At 59.8% G+C, this 19,742-nt stretch overlaps 6 protein-coding genes and 1 non-coding gene across 7 annotated transcripts; 5 read left to right on the forward strand and 2 right to left on the reverse strand.

The window, feature by feature from the left end:
- Positions 1-215: 215 nt before the first annotated feature.
- Positions 216-2,339, forward strand: HRG_11104 (VHS domain-containing protein; the record flags this gene model as incomplete). Its single annotated transcript, XM_044869574.1, has 5 exons — positions 216-758; positions 814-1,495; positions 1,573-1,638; positions 1,687-2,030; positions 2,133-2,339. 5 exons carry the CDS (start codon positions 216-218, stop codon positions 2,337-2,339), a joined length of 1,842 nt encoding a protein of 613 aa, XP_044715525.1.
- Positions 2,340-3,230: 891 nt separating this feature from the next.
- Positions 3,231-5,380, reverse strand: HRG_11105 (HPC2 and ubinuclein domain-containing protein; the record flags this gene model as incomplete). Its single annotated transcript, XM_044869575.1, has 2 exons — positions 3,231-3,504; positions 3,558-5,380. The coding sequence occupies 2 exons, from the start codon at positions 5,378-5,380 to the stop codon at positions 3,231-3,233; spliced, it is 2,097 nt and encodes a 698-aa protein (XP_044715526.1).
- A 3,414-nt stretch (positions 5,381-8,794) lies between these two features.
- HRG_11106 (transcription factor Rba50) lies at positions 8,795-10,006 on the forward strand (the record flags this gene model as incomplete). The annotated part of the gene is made up of 2 exons (XM_044869576.1): positions 8,795-9,250; positions 9,344-10,006. The coding sequence occupies 2 exons, from the start codon at positions 8,795-8,797 to the stop codon at positions 10,004-10,006; spliced, it is 1,119 nt and encodes a 372-aa protein (XP_044715527.1).
- Positions 10,007-11,799: 1,793 nt separating this feature from the next.
- HRG_11107 (eukaryotic translation initiation factor eIF2A domain-containing protein) lies at positions 11,800-13,939 on the forward strand (the record flags this gene model as incomplete). Its single annotated transcript, XM_044869577.1, has 3 exons — positions 11,800-12,387; positions 12,485-13,431; positions 13,477-13,939. 3 exons carry the CDS (start codon positions 11,800-11,802, stop codon positions 13,937-13,939), a joined length of 1,998 nt encoding a protein of 665 aa, XP_044715528.1.
- A 945-nt stretch (positions 13,940-14,884) lies between these two features.
- HRG_11108 (uncharacterized protein) lies at positions 14,885-16,420 on the forward strand (the record flags this gene model as incomplete). The annotated part of the gene is made up of 2 exons (XM_044869578.1): positions 14,885-15,406; positions 15,623-16,420. 2 exons carry the CDS (start codon positions 14,885-14,887, stop codon positions 16,418-16,420), a joined length of 1,320 nt encoding a protein of 439 aa, XP_044715529.1.
- A 278-nt stretch (positions 16,421-16,698) lies between these two features.
- HRG_12143 lies at positions 16,699-16,784 on the forward strand. Its single transcript has one exon. It is a non-coding gene; the product is annotated as a tRNA-Lys (tRNA).
- Positions 16,785-17,033: 249 nt separating this feature from the next.
- HRG_11109 (major facilitator superfamily domain-containing protein) lies at positions 17,034-18,983 on the reverse strand (the record flags this gene model as incomplete). Its single annotated transcript, XM_044869579.1, has 3 exons — positions 17,034-17,772; positions 17,830-18,246; positions 18,349-18,983. The coding sequence occupies 3 exons, from the start codon at positions 18,981-18,983 to the stop codon at positions 17,034-17,036; spliced, it is 1,791 nt and encodes a 596-aa protein (XP_044715530.1).
- Between the last annotated feature and the right edge of the window lie 759 nt (positions 18,984-19,742).

A 19,742-nucleotide genomic window follows, 5' to 3' on the forward strand; every position in this document is an offset into this window, starting at 1 on the left:
CTCCCCCGAGAAACCATGCCATGACACTCCCCTGAGCAATTTGCCATCGCCTCCGGCTCTGCGTTGCCCTGTGACAGGGGCCCCCATCGTCTTCCGAAGCGCCGCCCGTCTCTCTCTCTCTCTCTCGCCTCTCGCCTCTCGCCTCTCGCCCGACCGCCTCCTCCTCCTCCTCCTCCCATCTTCCCGAGTCCATCCATCGCAAAGACACCCACACCATGGAGGCCGCCTCAGCCCGCGCCGCCGCCCGCGACCGCTGGACCGAGTTCGGCCGCGCCCCCTCGCAGCTCCAGCGCTTCGTCTCGGCCGCCTGCAGCCCCGACAACTACGAGCCCAACCTCGCCCTCAACCTTGAGATATGCGACCTCATCAACAGCAAAAAGGGCAGTGCCCCGCGCGAGGCCGCCACCGCCATTGTCGGCTACATCAACCATCGCAACCCAAACGTCGCCCTGCTCGCCCTCAACCTGCTCGACAACTGCGTCAAGAACTGCGGCTACCCCTTTCACCTGCAGATCAGCACAAAGGAATTCCTCAACGAGCTCGTCCGCAGGTTCCCTGAGAGGCCCCCCATCCGCTCCACTCGTGTCCAGGCCAAGATCCTCGAGGCAATAGAGGAATGGCGCCTCACCATATGCGACACCAGCCGCTACAGGGAGGACCTGGGCTTCATCCGCGACATGCACCGCCTTCTGAGCTACAAGGGCTACATGTTTCCCGAGGTCCGCCGAGAGGATGCCGCCGTCTTGAATCCCAGCGACGTGAGCCTTCTTTCCCGCCTTCGTCCTCCCCCCTGCTAACGTATATCCTACCTAGAACTTAAAGTCAGCCGACGAAATGGAGGAGGAGGACAAGGAAGCTCAGTCGGCCAAGTTGCAGGAGCTTATCCGACGCGGCACCCCCGAGGACCTCCGCGAAGCCAACCGCCTGATGAAGATCATGGCCGGATACGACAACCGCTCCAAAACAGACTACCGTGCCAAGGCCGCCCAGGAGATTGGCAAGATCCAGGCCAAGGCAAGGCTGCTCGAGGAACGCCTCGAGGCCTTCAAGTCCGGCGACACCATGACCGACGGCGACGTCTTTAGCGAGCTGGCCTCTGCCCTGCAGAGCGCCCAGCCCAAGATACAAAAGATGTGCGAGGAGGAGTCGGAGGACCACGAGGCCGTGGCCAAGCTCTTCGAGATCAACGACAGCATACACCGCACCGTCGAGCGCTACAAGCTCATGAAAAAGGGCGACATGGAAGGGGCAGCCAGTGTGGCCGCCGGCGCCCCGCCCCCCAAGGCGGCGGCCGCCGGCCCGGCCACGGAGCTGTCGCTCATCGACTTAGACGCCGACGCCGACGCCGCCGATACAAACGGCAGCAACGGTGCCTCGCAGGTGCATTCCCCAGCCAGCGGCCTCGAAAACGACCTGCTGGGCCTCGACATTGGCGGCCCCTCGAGTACGTATGGCCAGGGCGGCAACATTGTTCTCGGCTTCGGGGCCAATCAGAGTGAGTCGCCTTCTCCCTCCGTCATGCCAGCAACAGCAGCGGGAATGGCCGTCCGGGAGCTAACCCGAGCCGCAAAGACGTTCCAGGCCCGGCCCTTCTTTCATCCATGACCCAGGACAGCAGTGCCGGGGCCAGCGGGCCTAGCATGACATCGTCCTTTTCCCACTTCGCCTCCTTCACGTCCCCCGCAGCGTCGCAGTCGACAACACCGCAGCCCGCCGCCCAGCAGCAGCCGCCGCCGCCGCCGCCGCCGCCGCAACCCGCATCGGATCCCTTTGCCGCGTTCAGCGCCCCCCCCAAGCCCGCCGCCGCCACCGCCGACGACGACGACGAATGGAACTTTACCTCGTCGCTACCGCCGGCGGCCCCGTCCAAGCCCCGCGAGCACAAGTCGCTCGTCACCGACACGGGTCTGCGCGCCGAGTTCCTGGCCAAGCGGGTCGGCCCCAACAACGCCATCAACATTGTCTTTTCCTTTGGCAACAACACGGCGCAGCCCATTACCGAGCTTCACTTTCAGCTGGCCGTCACCAAGGTCCGTCCATGACTTCTACCCACATTCATTCAACCAACCTCCTGAGTGCCAGTCTCCCTCTCTCTCTCGTATGCTAACCTCTCTCGTCCCTCCCCGCAACAGGGCTACGAACTCCAGCTCAAGCCCCAGACGGGCCGCGACCTCGGCCCCAAGCAGAGCCGCGGCGTCACGCAAGAGGTGGACGTGTGGCACGCCGGCGACCGCACCCGCCGCGTCGAGTCGGCCAAGCTGCGCTGGCGTGCCGCCTACCGCGTCGGCGCCGAGCAGCGCAACGAGATGGGCGAGATTCCTGAGTTTGCCATTGCCTGACATCTCTCACCCCTCGCAACCTCCCCCCGTTTGCTGCTTGGCCGCTCCCCTGCTCCTTACCATCATATTCCTCTTGTCAAAGCGATTTTCATGCCGCAAGGTCTGCTTGTGTCGAGGCAAACAACTCATGTACAGAGTAGGGAAGATGCAAAAGTATACTGCAAGTAGACTCGACCAATGATGCACATCAGTCCAGCCCACCCCCGGGCCGTCGTCGCGCCCCGCCCTGCCCCGTCCTACCAACTGCACGGAAATGTCCAAAAAGGGACGCATGTGCCAAGAACCAGCTCTATTCTCGCAGAATCTCGCTACAAACACAAAGCTTTCGTCCATGTCCTTCCATCATCATCCCGGCCCTCGCGTGCAGCGAGACCAACCCCATGCTCAAACAGCCCAAACCAGCCCATGCAGTGCAGGATATCTCCCATCGTCTCCCTCGTGCTACTCAGGGGGAAAACGCCCAACGTGCGAATCGAGCAAAAAGACTTGAAGTACGCGCACGCAGCGGTTGCGGCCCGTGGCAAATCGAAGCATAACGCCTTTCCGTGTATTCCCATCAAGAGTCCTGTGCCGCAACAAGTTCGGAGTCACGCTCCAGTGCCTGACACCCGTATGGTTGACGAGAAGCCCATAGGCATTCACACACCCTTCGCGTACGTCTGCTCCGCCGACGAGAAGAAGGGGGGATTGAAAGACAAAAGAAAAGAAAACAGAAAAAGGAGTGAGAACGGCGGGGGGGTGGTTGTCAAAAAGTAAGAACGAAAACGAGACTCGCCGTCTATCCGTCGTGAGTGGCTGTACAAACAAGATTCTGCTCTGCATATTATGCTTGGTCGTGTAGAAGAGAGCGCGCTTGTCACATGTGGCAGGCAGAGAACACCATCTCTCCCGTTAAGCACCAATCTCGCTGACTGTAAAGGACGGCGTAGTAGGTTGAAGCGCGTACGCGTTTGTGGGCGTCTTGGAAAGTTGGGCCGCACTCTCGCGATCGGCCTTTTCTCGTTCGCGCTGAAGCTTTTCCGACTTGGTAATTCGAGGTTTGCGGCCGACGGTGCCACCTCGAGAACCCGGGCCACCGCCGCGACCAGTGGCGCCTCCTCTCGCCGCTCCCCTGCCGCCGCGACCGCCCCTACTGCCGCGTCCACGCTTAGGTGGTCCGTCCTGACTAGAGGCTGGTTAGCTCGTCGGGTCAGGTCAATAAAAGGCCAGGCCACATACCCGGGCGGAGGCCGCTCTACTTCGGGCACCAGAGGGCCCGAATACACGAAAAACCCATCCCTACTCGCTGCAGCCTGCGCCTCCCAGAGCATCTCCGAATCGTCGACAAAGTCATCGTCCACGTCGTACTGATCCTCCTTGAAGTTGCGCTTCTTCTTGGGCTTGGCTTGCGCATCTGGTCCACTGGTTCCGCCGTTTTCCGGGTTGCTCGCCTCGCCGTCGGACAAGTCTACCGACATCTCGTCGCCCGACTCGCGGCCCGAGTCGACCTTCTCGAGAGATGCGGCGGCGGCGGCAATGCGAGCCTTGCGGTCTCGGTTGGCCGCGAGTCGAGGGTGCAGTGCGTCCCATCCATATCGCTCCTCGGCCAGGCGCGTAAAGTTGACGTATTTGTTGGTCTCGCCGTTCTTGATGGGGATTTTGAGAATAATGGTTGGGGCCAGTAGCTCCTCACCGGGCCTCGCCTTGCCGAAGTCGAGAATGGATCTACTTTCGCTTTCTTGGCCCACGTCGTCCAGGTTGTCCGTCTTGGGCGTGGAGACGCCAGTATGAGACTTGTCAGTTTTGCGCACGGGGCCGTTAGCAATAGTGGTAAATCTGGCTTGGTTCACAACAGGCCGTGGGGCCGGCGGCGGCGGCGGTGGCGGAGTCTCCTTTTTCGCGTCTTGGGCCGACTCCTTTTTCGCGTCCTGCGCTGTCTGGCGCGGGGTTGGCGTGGCATTCGAGGCAGGTCTGTACGAGGGCGAAGGAGGCATCGAGGGCGACTCTTTTGCGTGCAGCCTCGACTGGGTTGAGGCCCCCCGGTGGCCTTGGTGGTGTGACTGGGTTGGCGACGTCGCGGTAGGAGCCTGGGGCTCGAGCATGCTGGCAATAGATGGCGAGCGGTGGGCCAGTTGAGTCGGCCCCCGAGGAGAGCCCGATGTCGACGAAAACTGGCTTGTGCCGTGAGCCGTGATGGTCTCGCGCACGGGATCGTAATTACCGCGAATTGGGTCGTAGCTCAAGCCGCTGCTGCGCACCGGAACCGAGGTGCTGGCGGCAGTGGTGGTTGCAGAGGCCTGGACAGGCGGGTCGGCATTGAGAATGCTCTGCATGGACCCGGGATAGCCCTCGCGCTTGGGCATCTTGGGTGAAGAGCGATGCTGTTGCTCTGCGGGAGGCTGGCGCTCGCGCTGCTGCTGATGATTGTCCTGTGCTTGGTGCTGAGAAGGAACCGATGTGGGCGCGGCGCTCGTGGTTGTCATGTGCGATCCCGAGGCAGGGGCGGCGGCAGGCCGTGGGGCGTCGCCGTCCGTGTCGATATCCGAGGCAGGGGCAAGCTTGCGTTTGCGCTGAACGGGCGGAGCGTTTGGGTCACGAGGCTTCCGGGGCTTGCGGGCCTTGGGCGGCTCGGGGGCGCCGTCGGGGGTCGTCTTGGGCTTCACGATGGTGCCGGGCTTGCGGCCGGGCTTCTTGCGAGGGATGCCGGCGGCCGTCAACTGCACCCATTGGCCATCGATGAGTTCGTATCGCTTCTGCGACTGTGTGCGGCTTGCACTAACACCGCTGCTGGTTCCATTGCCCGTGACTGCAGTGGGCGAGGGCTGCTGGTATTGTTGGAAGGTGATCTGTCTCGACTGGGACTGCGATGAGGACGGCTGGCGCTGGTCGCCGTTGCCAACGACAATTTCCCCTTGATCCATGGTGCGACTGACGTTGTTGCTACCTGGGCGGCCGGCGGTGAGGCGCGAGGGCGATCCTGGCTCCGAGAGCGAGCCCGACGGGGGCGAAGAGAGTTCTCCTGCTGAAGATTCGTAGCGGGGCGTATCGGCAGCAGCGGCCATGTTTGGCTGGAGCGGTAACGACAATGCTCTCCTCACCAGCCTGCCCTCCGTACCGTCGCTTGAGGCGGAGAGAGACAGGCTTTCGCTGATGGCGGGACTAATGCGAGCAGGTGACCGAGACAAGGAGATGCCACGGGGATCAGGTGATCAGGTGATGAAATCTGTCCACCACTACCACTACCACGAGTCGGCGTCGATTAAAAATTAGACAGAATGGAGTGCAAGCAGGGTGAAACAGAAAGAGGGCGGCTGAGCGCGACGGCGGTGCAGAGCTAGGATTGATTTCGACGTTGCATGCAAATCAAACGGGTTAGGACTCGATGCTCGACGTTGACGGTGTTCGGGGTTGGCGCGCAAGCTGAGTGGCCAGGACGGGGAGGTGTGTGGGTGGACGCGCACGAACGGGCCCGGAACCGGATGATGGGACGGGATGGCAATACTGTCGAGCTACTACTGTGCCGAGTAGCGTGGGGCGGCCAAAAAGGCGGGTTGCGAATAGCCTCAGCCCAGGGGCCGCCTGTCGGGGGCCACAGGGGCAGGTGGACGACCTCTGCCGCCGCGCTCCAAACGCGGGGCCACGGCCGATCCGGAGTTGGCAGCGTGTGCAGCAGCGACGGCCACGCAGGAAGGCGCACCTTTGGCGATGACGTCGAGGGCGCGACGATGCGGAATCGATGTAATCCTGCAGATCAGGCGCCGTTTGTCGGTCGGTTTTTGCGTCGTGTTTTTTATGGTGGGTGGGGGTTCGTCGATGTCGTTGTTGCGGACAAAAGGGTGAAGGAGAGAGAGAGGGAGACGGAGGAGGTAGGAAGGTGGGAAGGTGGGGGATGAGAAGGGGAATAAAGAGAAAAGGAAGGCGAGAGAGAGCAACGAGGCAGGCAGAGAAAGAGAGGACGAAGAAGGTGAGAGGGAGGAGGAAAGAGAGAGAGAAAAAGAGAGAGAGAAAGAGAGAGAGGGAGAAGGAGAGTCAGGAACAGAGCCCGGATGCAGATGGGGGATGAGGACGGGCCCGGAATTTTGGCCTGGGAATGGCTACAGCTCCTACAAACGGCAAGCATTTCTTCTTGCTGCACCTGACTGAGGAAAAACCGGGGCGAGGGGGTGGCCGCGCTCTATCAGGCAGCATGCAAAGGAAGGGCGACGAGGCCTTGCTGCTCTCCAACACGTACGCCAAAGAGACGAGACTTGCAATTATCATCGCGGGGAGGGGCGGCTTCATTGTGCGCGAGTGTGTGTGTGTGCGTGTGTGTGTGCGCGTGCAATGCGAGCAAGACCAGGTACCTCTACCTGGACGGGCCCCGTACTGGACAAAAGGCCAATGTACCCAGAACCTCGGCGTTGCATACCCCAAAGGTCCAGAGGGCAGGTAAATCCGGGAAGAAGCTACCATTGACCGTATACTTCGTAGAAGATAGACACTACCTGGGTACAGTACCTACACAGTCGGCTCTGCAGGCAAGAGTTTCCAGGTTGTTCCGGGGTCCAAGCCTGGCAGCCGCCGCTTACATGGAAGGGAGGTGCAAGTGTGCGTCGACCAATTGAATGGCTGCGCTGCAAGTACCTCCTCGGTACTCGACAGTCTGTTTGGTTTCTTTTTCTGGCTTAGCGTCGGAAGGCGACAGGGGGCACAAGGGGGAACAGACGACGACTCTTCGGAGGAGAAAAGGGAGGGTGGGGCTGCTCTGCTGCTTTGCTCTGCAGGGCAACGTGCAAAGAAAGACAGATGCAGGGCCGGAGGGGGGCGACTGGAACCCCAGGCCAAGCCACACGCCGCTACCACCGAGAACCTGCGTACTTGGGACCTACTAGGTACTCGGCGTCTCAGCTATCTCAGCTATCTCAACTGGCACCGCTCTTGGACGTCTATTCTTCCCGTTGCTTTGCATTGAAAGGTGCTCGCCTCCGGTACAACAGGCGAACGTATCCGGACTGTACAGTGATGCCTCGTTGTGGAAGCTTGCTTGAGAAGCCAAAGTGCGGGCTCATGTAGAGCCGCATGTACACAGGACGCACTCTATCCGTTCGTACCGGCGGCGTACACGCACGTACCTCGATATATATGGGTCATCTACGTATGTACCTACTTTGCCTGCACACCTGATGCTTTGCTTGCTTGTCGTTGCCAGCCCTTCCAGAGAACTGACATGTGTACTACTAATATTGTTGCGGCCGTCCGGCTGCCATCTCTTGCTCCACGCCAGCAGCCTTCAGGTGGTACTTGGTGGTAAATGAGGGAAAAGAAGGGATCAAAGTTACCCGGGTCCAAGGGAGGCACAATGTCGGCGAGAGATAACCATGGTTTCAAGTATCGAGTACCTCACCACACGGCCACGCCTGATTGCGGTCAGGCGTGGTGTCAGCTTCACGTTCGGGAAGGGCCCTCCCCAGCGGGGCTACCCTAGGGTGCGAATTGTCCGGAACACTTTCATGATGCCTGCTGTTCCTGCCTTGGCGTCAATGGTTAGAAGGATGGAGGCTTTGATGGCTTCTCCTATCTTCTATTGTACAAGCAAGCGTGTGTTCGCTTCCCGTATAAAGTTGACTATTGGTGACTGTGCCCAGAAATGATTCCCTTTCGAGACGCACGTGCGAATAACTTACCTTTCTCATACTTCGACTCCATACCTGCAAGTACTCTGTACCTTGTCACCCAGAATAGTTACATGTTCTGGGAAATCCGGAGGTGAAGAATCGATCGGCGCTAATGCAAGCGTGGCGGTGCATGCTTAGGAGCACGAAGTACCGCCCCTGGTCTTCCAGATAGTGGGCTACAAAGTACAGACACAGGCGAGGGATTCGTGCACCGGCCCTCCCCAGCTGCGGCTTACATCGTGGCTGCACGCCAATTTACCCTGGGCTTGGCTGGCGGGTCGAGGTTGTAAAAATCACCGACTTGGCCGGCGATGCCGCCTCCACTTCCATGCTGAAGCCAAAGGCGAGCACGACAGCAGAGCAGGGAAGCAATCACTCGTAGATCCGTTGCCGGGAGATTTGCGGAAAACGAGTACGGCAGAAGCCCGCATCAAACGAGGGGCTAACGGGGATTTACACTCCAGCGGGGCATTTAAAGTTAGGTGCCGTCTGTTGCTGTTACTCGGCAGCCTCGTAGGAAATCAGACAGCATGGCGCCAAGTCCAGTCGGATACGATATGTTTACATTCCTGTCCTGGTACCATTTCCCTTGGCCATCTCTCTCTTTATCCGCGAGATAACTTACCAGGTACGGCACTTGGTCAGGGAATATTGTCTCACGTGGGAGTCGGCTGCTGCCGCCTGCGTTTGGCACCAACACCCGTCCACCCCGCCGCAAAGTACCTAGATACCTACGTAGGTACTTATCATTTGTCAGCTACAAGCCTCAACTTCCGACTGCAGGGCTCCGGACAAAATTGGTATCCGCACCTCACGTCAACCATGGATCCGACGCTCCTCATAGGAGACGTCGTCGAACGACATCTCTCCGCGACCAAGGCTGTCGAGTTTCCGGCCCTGCAAACGTCCTCTACCGGCTTCCCGCAGCACAAGAGGCGATGGAAGAGCTCGGCCTTCAAGAAGCAGCGGTCGGGCGCTGGCTCTGAGCCAGAAACAGGGAGCGATGCGGACGCGTCTCGGTCCTCTGCGCAGGGCGTCACACAGCAGCTGGGGCTTGACGAGGCAGAGAGGAGGCGCATCGATCAAGAGAATCGGCAAAAGATTGCGAGCATGTCGCCACAAGAGATAGCACAGGCACAGGACGACATCATGCAAGGTCTCAATCCCACTCTAGTGCAACGACTCCTCCAGCGGGCAAACATCGACGACCACATCGAGCCTTCGCCTTTCGATCCTCCCGCCTCCGAACACAAGGAAAAGACACCGGCACCGCCCGAGGTCAGAGTCGAGAGTGCAGACACACAAGAACCAAACCCAACAGAGAGTGCACCCAGAGCCAGGGACTCCTCGGCCGATGACCCTTTCGACGAGGACAAGGCGCTGACGCAAATCCCACCCAATCTGTTTCCCATCACCAACCAACCAAAGTCGACGCACTTTCCCGCTCCCCCAAGCCTTCCCGACATCGACCCCTCCGATCCCAACTTCCTTGCGACGCTTCACGAAAAATACTTCCCCAGCCTGCCTGCCGATCCCAGCAAGCTCGCTTGGATGGCGCCCGTGCCCAGCAAAGACAGCCCCGCGGACAAGGAATCGCCCTACTACCCCCATCCCGAAATCGGCGTGTCCGCTCTGCGGTTCGACTTTCGCGGCAGGTTTCTCTCGCCACGCATCAGTCGGTCCATTCCTTCTACCAGGGGACTCCATCACCATGGGGAAGCCCCAGAGGCCGCCGGATATACCGTCGCGGAGCTGGCTCGGCTCGCTAGAAGTGCTGTGCCCGCCCAACGATGCATGGCTTACCAGACCCTGGGCAGGATCCTCTATCGGCTAGGGCACGGAGAGTGGGGGAAGACGGAGAACGACCCGATTGCGATGGGCGTTTGGGACTCGATGAAGCAGGGCAGAGTTCTGGAGAGCCTGCTGGAGGCAGCAGCTGGCGAGGGCGGACACAGAGGAAGTCGCGCCTACGCCACGGAAGCACTCTGGCTCTTCGAAAAGGGTGGGTGGAAGGAGAAGCTCAAGGGACGGTAAGGAATCAAGCGCCTTGGGGCAACTCAAATAGCACTGAACTGGCACGACGCCCTTGGGCAGCACGAGCCGGTCGGACGCAGTAAGGCGATTACTATAGCAAAATTGGTGTCCAGGCAACCCAGCTAGATGACTGTTTTCGCCGTGACGCAAATAGCAAGGCTCTTTGTCTGGGCGACCCTATGCACGGGATATATATAGGTCATGGAACCGCCTGTCCCGAGGACCAGGTTTCTGGCCGCCACGGCAAAAAGGAAACGTTGTATTACGGACGAGTGAAATGCAAGTTGCACACGCACGGGCCGTGGCACGAATGATGCGGACAATGGAGGCGGGCATCTAGATGGGGTCGGGGTCCACGGACGGCACGTTGACGGTGGAAGCAAGGAAACATGCAAGATGCTTTGTTCAAGACAGCCAGGGCACGAGCAAGCAAGCAGGCAAAGGGAGGGAGGATGTAACCTGTTGCATCCATCCAACGAGGGCGGCTCCGGAGAGCGGTGATGACGCGTCATGGGACCAGCCTCGAGGAGGCGAGGTTTAGTTGAGGTCAGCGTAACCTCTCGCGGTGTCTTTGGCGTGCATGGTTTGCGGGCGTCGAATAGACAGGATGGGATTGAGGTGACGGCGCGGCGATGGCTTGATGGGAAGTTTGGGAAGACGCAGCGAGATGAGTCCCCCCCCTCCCCCATTGCTGGTACTTTGATACTTAGCTTGGTCCTTTGCCATGGCTTGTACCTGGTACTTCTTTGCCCAACATCCTCAGGGACTACCTAAGGCGCCTACTGTGCTTGATGCTTCCATGGGCCACGCGATACATGCGCATGTCCATTTCGTGGACGGCGGATCACTACAACACAAAACAGCAAAGCACAAAGCAAGGAGGCAACATCGAAAGGTAGGTGCCTAATCAATCAGAACGACCCTTTATCCAACGTCACGGGCTCCAGCATCCGTTTCCCTCCCCGCCAACTTGCTGAATCCACCCTGACGCATACGGATACAGTGGACGAGGTGCGGAGTACGGGTAAGTACTCGGTTGGCTCGGCCTGGCAAGCGAGCGCCGCGAGGGAGGGCCATGTACCGCTACCTCGTCGCTTGGCCGGTGCTAGCCTTGCAGGGGTGAAAAAGGCAACCGGACGTGGAGAAAAAATACATCAGCCCTCGCACGCTTTGTTTCTTTCTCTTCTCCTCCACCTCTTCCTCTTCTTCTTCGCCCATCCCAGCCTGACAACACAACGGCATTGCCGCCAAAGCCGTCAAACCCCCCTCCTCCTCTCCCCTCCTCTTCCTTCCTGGGTGCTTGCCTCTTCTTCTCTTCTCCCTTTCTCTCCGTCTGCAATTCGTCTCGCGAGTCCCTGTGATTGATTCATCTCGCTGCTCCCAACAGTTGCCGCCGCCTGAAAAACAGCCCCCCTCGCACCGGACGGCTCATCCAGCGCGACGACAAGCGTCAACGAACCGACATTGACATCGATCGATCCATCTCGGAGAGACTGGTACAGTTCACGCGGCCAAGCCTTCAATTGCCCAAGCTACCGCACGTCTCGACATCACATTTCCTCCGAGACGACTGTTTTTGCACCTCGAGTAGCCGCAAAGCTTGCTTGCTTCTTGCCTCGACAACCCCGCCTCCTCACATCGGACCTGGTTTTGACTACCTGGTCTTGCGCACCCGTGGGCGATAGAGACAGCTTTGCACGCCAGCTAAGCTCGTGAGAAGATTGCAACAACACCTCTTTTCAAGCCACCCAGGCCGACTGCAAAACCCCGAGATACTGTGACTTTGACTAGCCATGGCATCCCCGTTGCAGTTCGCGTATCGGACCCAGAAGGCCATCGGCATCTTCGACGCCGCCCCGGTCTACGAGCCCCTCGCTGGCTTTTCCAAGCCCGAGGGCAATCTGCGCTGCTGCGCTTACTCGCAGTGCGGCCGCTTCTTTGCCTGGGCCTCGCCCGACTCCGTCACTGTCGTCAACGCCCTCACTGGACACCAAGTCCTCAGCCTGCCCATCGCCAATGTTTACGAGCTCGACTTTTCGCCTCTCGGCACCTTTGTCATCACCTGGGAGCGCCCGGCCAAGGACGAGGCCGGCGACGCGACCAAGAACCTCAAAATCTGGCGCACGACGGAAGAAGGCGTCGCCGGAGCCGACAAGCAACCATTGGGTCGCTTCGTGCAGAAGCAGCAGGGAGGCTGGAATCTTCAGTACACGGCCGACGAAAAGTACTGCGCTCGCCTCGTCTCCAACGAAGTCCAGTTTTTCGAGAGCCATGACCTCATCACCGTTTGGAACAAGCTCCGCGTCGAAGGGGCCGCCAATTTCGCCCTGGCGCCGGGAAGCCAGAACCATGCCGTGGCTGTCTTCGTGCCGGAACGCAAGGTATTCCACCCGTCCGTCTACATGGCCTTTTTGACTTGCATTGCAAAGAGGAGCGGGATGCGTTTCAGTCATCGCTTGCTAACGTCTGCTTCCAAAGGGTCAACCGGCCGCAGTCAAGGTCTATAATGTGCCAATGTTCCAGCAACCCATCTCGCAAAAGACCTTCTTCAAGGGCGACAAGGCTCAGCTCAAGTGGAATAAACGTGGCTCGAGCATCCTGGTGCTGGCTCAGACCGACGTCGACAAGTCTGGCAAGAGTTACTATGGTGAAACAACTCTCTACCTGCTCAGCACAAACGGAGCTTTCGATGCGCGCGTGACCCTCGACAAGGAAGGCCCAATCCACGATGTCTCGTGGTCCCCCAACTCTCGCGAGTTCGGCGTCGTCTACGGCTACATGCCAGCCAAGGCCACCATCTTCAACGACCGTGCCGCCGTCAAGCACTCGTTCCCGCTCGCCCCGCGCAATACCGTCATCTTTGCACCCAACGGGCGCTTTGTGCTTGTCGCCGGCTTTGGCAACCTCGCCGGGCAGATCGACGTGTACGACTCGGACAAGGACTACCGCAAGATCTGCACCATCGAAAGCGGCAACCCCAGCGTGTGCGAGTGGAGCGCTGACAGCCGGTACATCATGACGGCGACGACCTCGCCTCGGCTGCGTGTCGACAACGGCGTGAAACTATGGCACATCGGCGGCACCCTCATGTACAACGAAGACATGGTCGAGCTCTACCATGTCGTGTGGCGCCCCGCAGCCGCAGAGACGACGGCCAGCGAGGACCCCCTCAAGACCGTGCCGACCCCCCACGAGTCGGCTACCGCATACCTCGGAACCGTCAAAACCCCGAGCAAGCCGGCAGGCGCATATCGACCTCCCGGGGCCCGAGGTCTTGCCACCCCGCTGCACTTCAAGCGCGAGGACGAGGGCGGCGCCGCCCACCAGGTCAGCAACGGGACGTCCAACATAGGCCCGAACGGCTTTGGACGAACCCGTCGTGCAGTGCCTGGGGCCGAACCTGCCGATTCGTCTGCGCCGGCGAGGTCCGTACCCGGTGCCGAGCCCATCGACGGCGACGGTGCGTCCAGGAAGGCCAAGAAGAAGAGAAACAAGAAGGTCCACCAGGAAGGGAGGATGGAGGCCGAGCCCAACGGCGGGGCCAGCCTTGCGCCTCCGGCTCACGAACGCGGTGCCGGTTCTGGAGGCGAAGGCCGCAGTCCTGATAGGCGCGGCTCCGTCAACGGCAACGGCCGCGACTACCAACGAAACCGGCCAAAGCATAACGGCAGCAACCGCAATGATGCTCAATACGGCGTGCGTGCCAACACCGGGGCCTATGGTGGCGCCACCCCCCCTCAAGAGCCCACCGTTGCCGAGGCGGCGCAGAGCCCTGGTGCCAAGAAGATCCGTGGTCTTCAGAAGAAGATTCGGGCGATTGAGGACCTGGAGATGCGTCTGGCTGGCGGAGAAAAGCTCGAGGACACGCAGCTCAAAAAGATGAACACGAAAGGGGCTGTGCTGAAGGAGCTCGAGGCGTTGGAGGGGGAATAAAAGGAAAAGGAGCTGTGTGTTTGTGTGCCGGAAACGGGTGTCATGTGGCGGTCGGGCGCTTTGGCTAGATGCTATGGAAATCTCGAGGGGCCCCATAGACTCGGATGAGAACGACGACTTGGACGGCGAGGGAGAAATCAACGTGGGCAGACTGAGTCTTGGACATGACTGTCATGGATGAAAGTGTTGGGCAAAGGCTGCGGAGACCTTGCCCGGTATCGGCCGACGAGGCTTGGCACAGGCGCGGGGAGAGGCTGCTCGCGGCGGGAGAGGGTTGATGGGCGAGGCACACACTGCCTGGATGACGACCATATGAGAGAAGGTGTCTGCTTAGTAGCCGAGCTGCCAAAGGGGCCACAGAATGTGACGAGCGCTCTCGGGCTGCCCCGGTCACTGTGTAGGACTTGAGCCATTCTTGGTGAATGTGTCGAGTCGCCAGATGTGATTGACCTATGCATAGGCTCGGGCATGTTTTCAAAGCCTGGGCTGGGACGACAGAATTGGATGCCGGTATAGCTGCTGGCCTAGTTGAAGCTTCGAGCGACATGGAGTTGCAACTCTCAAAGGGAAGCAACTTACGAAAGCTGCGGGCTTTGATATATTATACGCCAAGGTTTCCTTTGATTGCAGTTCTTCTCTTTTCCTGTTTTCCCCTTTCTCGCCCCCTCTTTTCCACTTCCACCGCTTCCACCGTCTTCCCTTCTCCTTCCCTCCTCTTTTCCACTTCCCTCCTCTTTTCCACTTCCTCTTCTTGTCCACTTCCACCTCTTTTCCACTCCCTCCTCGTTTGCACTTCCCCCTCTTTCCCTCTTTTCTTCCCTCACTAAGTTACCTCATCCCCTCCTTCCCCTCCTCCTCCTCCTCCTCCTCCTACCCCATCCCCGTTCCTATATCCGCACCAACACGTCGCCCGCTATCTTGCTTGATTCCTATTGCAAGCTCATCATGTCGGGACAGGTCTTCCCCTTTGTCGAGGGGCCGACATTGCCAGACGACCCGTCTCAAGCGGTTCTCGCCTTGTCACCAGAAATCCAGGAAGCCATCGCGAAATGTCAGGTAACCGACAACAACAAGCAACTCTCTCTTCAGTCCCTTGCGATGGAAGCCAAGGAACGGCTCATCACGCTGTTGGTCAAAGGAGCAATGCAAACGGTCGGGTTCCAGCCCGAACTCTACAAAGAGTGCGTTGAGAGCACTGTCAAAAAGGCCTTGGCCACGAAGCTGCTCGACACGCAGACCCTGTCGAAGTGGCCGGGCAGTCGCTACATGACCATATCATTGCAAAAGACGAGAAAAAGGACCAAGCTGGAGGGCAAACACTATTGCTTGACGGCGCCAGTCATACTTTGCGTCTATATACTCTTGCATTTCCGCAAGGTCACGAATAAACCAAACATAATGTCTCGGATGATCAATGAGCAATACATGCTGCCCAAACTGTCGACGGCAATCGAGCACCACACGCAGGTCTGTGGCAGGAGGAGGGTTTCGTACTTTGAAATCAGTCGTCCTCCGTTTGCCTCTGTTGATTCAGCGGGAACAGTGCCTGTTGATGCAAAGGAAGCAGCGTCGGCTGGTGCAGCGGGAACAGCGTCCGTGGATTCAAAGAAAGCAGTGCCCGTCGATGCAGCGGGAGCAGCGCCCTCGATGCCTCCCGGCCTTCCAGAGACCAAACGAGCGCAGGAAAGCCAGGCTGGTCCGATAGTCACTGCACAGCCTGTCGAGCCTGTGTCAGTTAGTCCGCCTCAGCCCGTGTCCGACACGGCCAAACCAATCGATCAAACGGTCGCTCGCTCGCAGCCGGTAACTGGAGCTGGGCCTGGTGCTCCGGATCTAGAATCCGATGGCTCCACCCCCATCCCGAAGAATACCATCATGGCACGCACCGAGGCGACGGACAAGCACGAAGCACTCCTGGATACCATCATGGAGCTTTGCGCCACGAAACGGCAGTTGAATGAAGAGAATGCGAATACAGCGCGGATGGTCAAGGCGCACAAGGCAAACGCCAGGCTCAGCCAGGGAATCGCAGCACGACTCGGTCGCAACTCGACAGTCCGACAAGACTATGAAGCCCTTGTCCACCACCTGGGACCGGCCTTTGAGGTGAGCGCGGGAGAAACCGGCGACCTGGTTGACTTCTTCCACCGGGCCAAGAATTGCGACGTGGCGAGCAGCACGACAGACTGCCTGGCCCAACTGGTCGTTGCGGTCCGGAGACTTCGTCGAAAGCCTACGGATAAATTGTTGCGCTTGATCGAAGGCAAGATCAGGACCCTGACCGACGCCGTGGGATCGGCTGAGTACTCGTTGCGGTTTGAGAGGCACGTCCAAGTCAACAACCTGGACTTGTTGCGCCAAGTCGACGATGAGATGGCTGCGGCAACCAGTCCGACCCTTCCATCTCCGGCCTTGAAGCGATCGCGGGCAAGCGAAGACTATGACACCGGGCATTATGGGCGTAAACGGCATCGCAACTAAGTTGCTTTCCTATCGTATTCGACTCTGTCTTTGCGTTCTTTGATGATAGATACTATCTTGGGTGCCTTTTGCTTTTACATTGGTGATAGACATGGTGAACTGTTCATGATGGGCGCTGGGCCAACAGAAAATGGGAGTAGCAACGGGTTGCAGTATCTAAAAAGAAGATTTTCAATTCGAAAGACGTTGACCGACTTGCCCGGTTGGCGGAGGACATTCCGAGAGGACGCCAATGCGGACACTATATATAATCGAATTTGACCAGTACTTCCATCGGCGCCCGGTTAGCTCAATTGGATAGAGCGTGAGACTCTTACGGGAGCATGAAATCTCAAGGTTGCGGGTTCGACCCCCGCATTGGGCTATTCCTATACAATTCATGCCAGCTTCTTTTTTTTCTTTTGCCCATTCTCTTTTTTTCAAGAAAACCACCAACTTCCAGAGAAGAATTATTTGCCTGCAGTCTTAAATAATTCGTTTAAAGTGAACAGCATATTTTACGAGCTATGCCACGACCACCTGCCACAAGACAAAAGGGGGAGCCGCTCTTTTCCTCGTCGACATCACCACCTCGCCCCTCGCTAGACTTGAGACAGCACCTATTCTCCGACGTCTAATCGCCCACGGCCTCGTTGCTGCCCCTTTCCGGCTGGTGGCGAGGGTGGCCGAAGCCTCTTGAGCGGCACGCTCCCCTCTCTGGCCTACGGGCCCTCTTGGCCTCTCTACTGTCCTGATCCTCTTGGAGCTGTCGAAGCACGCTGCTCCTGGCGCGAATCTTGCCCCCATATCGCCAAAAGACCAGGGGAATGGGAATCGTCACCACCTCGAGCAGGCCGAGCAGCGTGCCCGCCCACTGAGGCGTCAGCGACTCGTACATGCTGGGCCCGGCCAGCGGCAGCGTGCCGCCGAAGACGCTGCGGATGACGGCGTTGCCGGCCAGGGCGCTGGCGGCATAGACGTCGTAGGCGCCGGCCAGGTAGTTGCACCCGTAGATGAAGCTGAGCGTGTTGCCGAAGCCAAAGGGCACGCCGAAGCTGACGGGCACGGCCCAGTGGATGCTCGCGGGCAGGCAGGTCCACGCGAAGCCGAGCTGGCCGATGCTGGCCGAGACGGCGCCCATGGCCATGACGAGGGCCTGCGCCTCGGGCTGTGCCTTGCCCGTGGCAGGGTCGCGAGGCTGCGCGTTGATGAGACGGCGGAGGAGAGGCTCGGCCAAGATGGCGGCTAGGGTGCCGATGCCGATGCCGATAAACGCCAGGCCCGAGACACCGGGGCCCCAGCCGCGGTGCTGGGAAAAGACGATGGGGTATGCCACGAAGCAGAGGTAAAGGATGCCATAGACGATGGAGATCCTGCGGCCACGCGTCAGCATCTTGTTGCCTTCCGACGCCTTCAAACACCACACGAACCAGAGATTCATGAACCACAGGATGGGCTCTGTCGCAAACAGGACAAACGGCCGGCTCAGGTTGACGCGGAGCAGCTGCAAGGTCGAGACGCGCTGTTGGTCGTACCGGCACCACCAGCGCGGGTCGCCCGTCTGCCTGCGCAGGCGCGCGGCCTTGCGCTTCAAGATGGTGGGCGCGTACGTCTCCTTGACGGTCAGCATGAGGGCGACGCACAGGCCCGCCATGACGAGGACGATCCAGGTGGCCCATCTCCACCCCATGTGCTGGAAGACGAAGCCGCCGATGATGGGGCCCGTGACGGGGCCGTTGAAGGGGGCGACGGCAAAGAGCGACATGCTCCTGGCAAGATATTCGGGGTGGGACACGTCGACGACGCTGCCGGGGGCGTTGGAGATCATGACGGCCCCGAAGCAGGCCCTGTGTGGTCCGTGGACGGTTAGCAACGCAGAGGACGGGAACGGAAAAGGGGAAGGGGGGGGGGGCGCACTATGCACGGGGGAAGCAAAAGCGCGCACTCACCCGATAAACCGCACGGCGATAATGACGGTCAAGGAGCGAGCGAGGGCGCAGGGAACAATGAGGAGGGCCCAGACGGCCAGACAGACGAGGTAGACGACGCGGCGGCCGTACAGCTCGCTCAGCGGGGCGACGACGACGCTCCCGGCGGCCAGGCCGAGCAGATAGGTGGTCAGGCCGAGGGTGACGAGCGTCGTCGAGGCGCCGAACTCGTCGACGAGGCCCGGGGCCGAGGCGTTGTAGCTGGTGCTGTACATGGTGGCGACCCAGGAGCACAGCGAGACGACGGCGATGCACCAGCAGCGGTACCAGAGCGGCCAGCCCCGGGGGTCCTCGCCATTGCCGTCGTCGAGCGTGACCTCGAAGTCGGGCGCGAGGGAGGCGATGCTGGCGGCGCCGGCGTCAAGGCCCGAGGACGCGGGTGCTGGCTCGGGCTTGTCCGACGACAAGTCCTCGGTGCCCGGGGCTGCGGCCGGGACGGGCCGGCTTTGGAGTTTACAGGGGCCGAGGGCGGCGGACAAGGCCTGTGTGGGAGACTCGTCGCCGGAAGACGAGCTGCTGCACATGGCCGTGGTCTGATCGGCCGGGCTCGGGCTCGGTGACGGCACGGCGCCTTGGAGATGCTCCTTGGGAGCCATGGCTGGATTTTGTCGACAACGGGTCGGATTGCCCTCCCCCAGACTTGGTCTGTTCTATCCCGGCGGGCAGCAACAGATCAGCCAGGCGCGGCGTGATCATGATCAGATCCAACGTGTCCGAAGATGATATATCCCACGGCGCGCAACTCCGAGCACCCTCGCCGATCTTCGGCCGACTCTTGCCCCCCCCCCCCGCCCCACTCGCTGGACCGAAGATGGCCTCGCAGCTCGGGTCGCGGGTGAGTGATATTACATACATGGCTACATAACGTTCGTACATAACCGGGTGGTACGAATGCATACAGTACACATACGTATGAGAAAGGGAAGAGGGCCAAAAAAAAGGGAAAAAGAGGGGAGAGTGGGTGGGCCTGGACAAGGGAAGGGTGTTTGTAGGTTCGAGCCGAGGAGGGATGGCCGGTCGTCGGTCCATTATTGGGCGCGAGAACGGTCCTGACTGCCGAGCACGGTGGTTCTCTTGGCTGCCGCTCGCGCATAGACAGCGGAGACAGGCAAAGGAGTGCTGGCATGTATGTATGTATGCATGCCGGCTGGGTATGCTCTGCAGTAGTCGTGGGCAGGCTGCAGGAGAGGGCGGCCGACGCTTTTCCCGCATGCCTGTTTGCATCTCATCTCCTTGTCGGTCTGTTGCCGTCCTGTCCTTGATCCTCTCTCCGTGTCTCGCGTCTTTGGTCTCGATCCCCTGGCCGACCATGGCCGGCCGTCTCTTTTCGTCTTGAACGAGGCGCGCCCATGAGA

The sequence above is a fragment of the Hirsutella rhossiliensis genome (assembly GCF_020360975.1).
Source record: "Hirsutella rhossiliensis strain HR02 chromosome Unknown scaffold00018, whole genome shotgun sequence".
NCBI lineage: Eukaryota > Fungi > Ascomycota > Sordariomycetes > Hypocreales > Ophiocordycipitaceae > Hirsutella > Hirsutella rhossiliensis.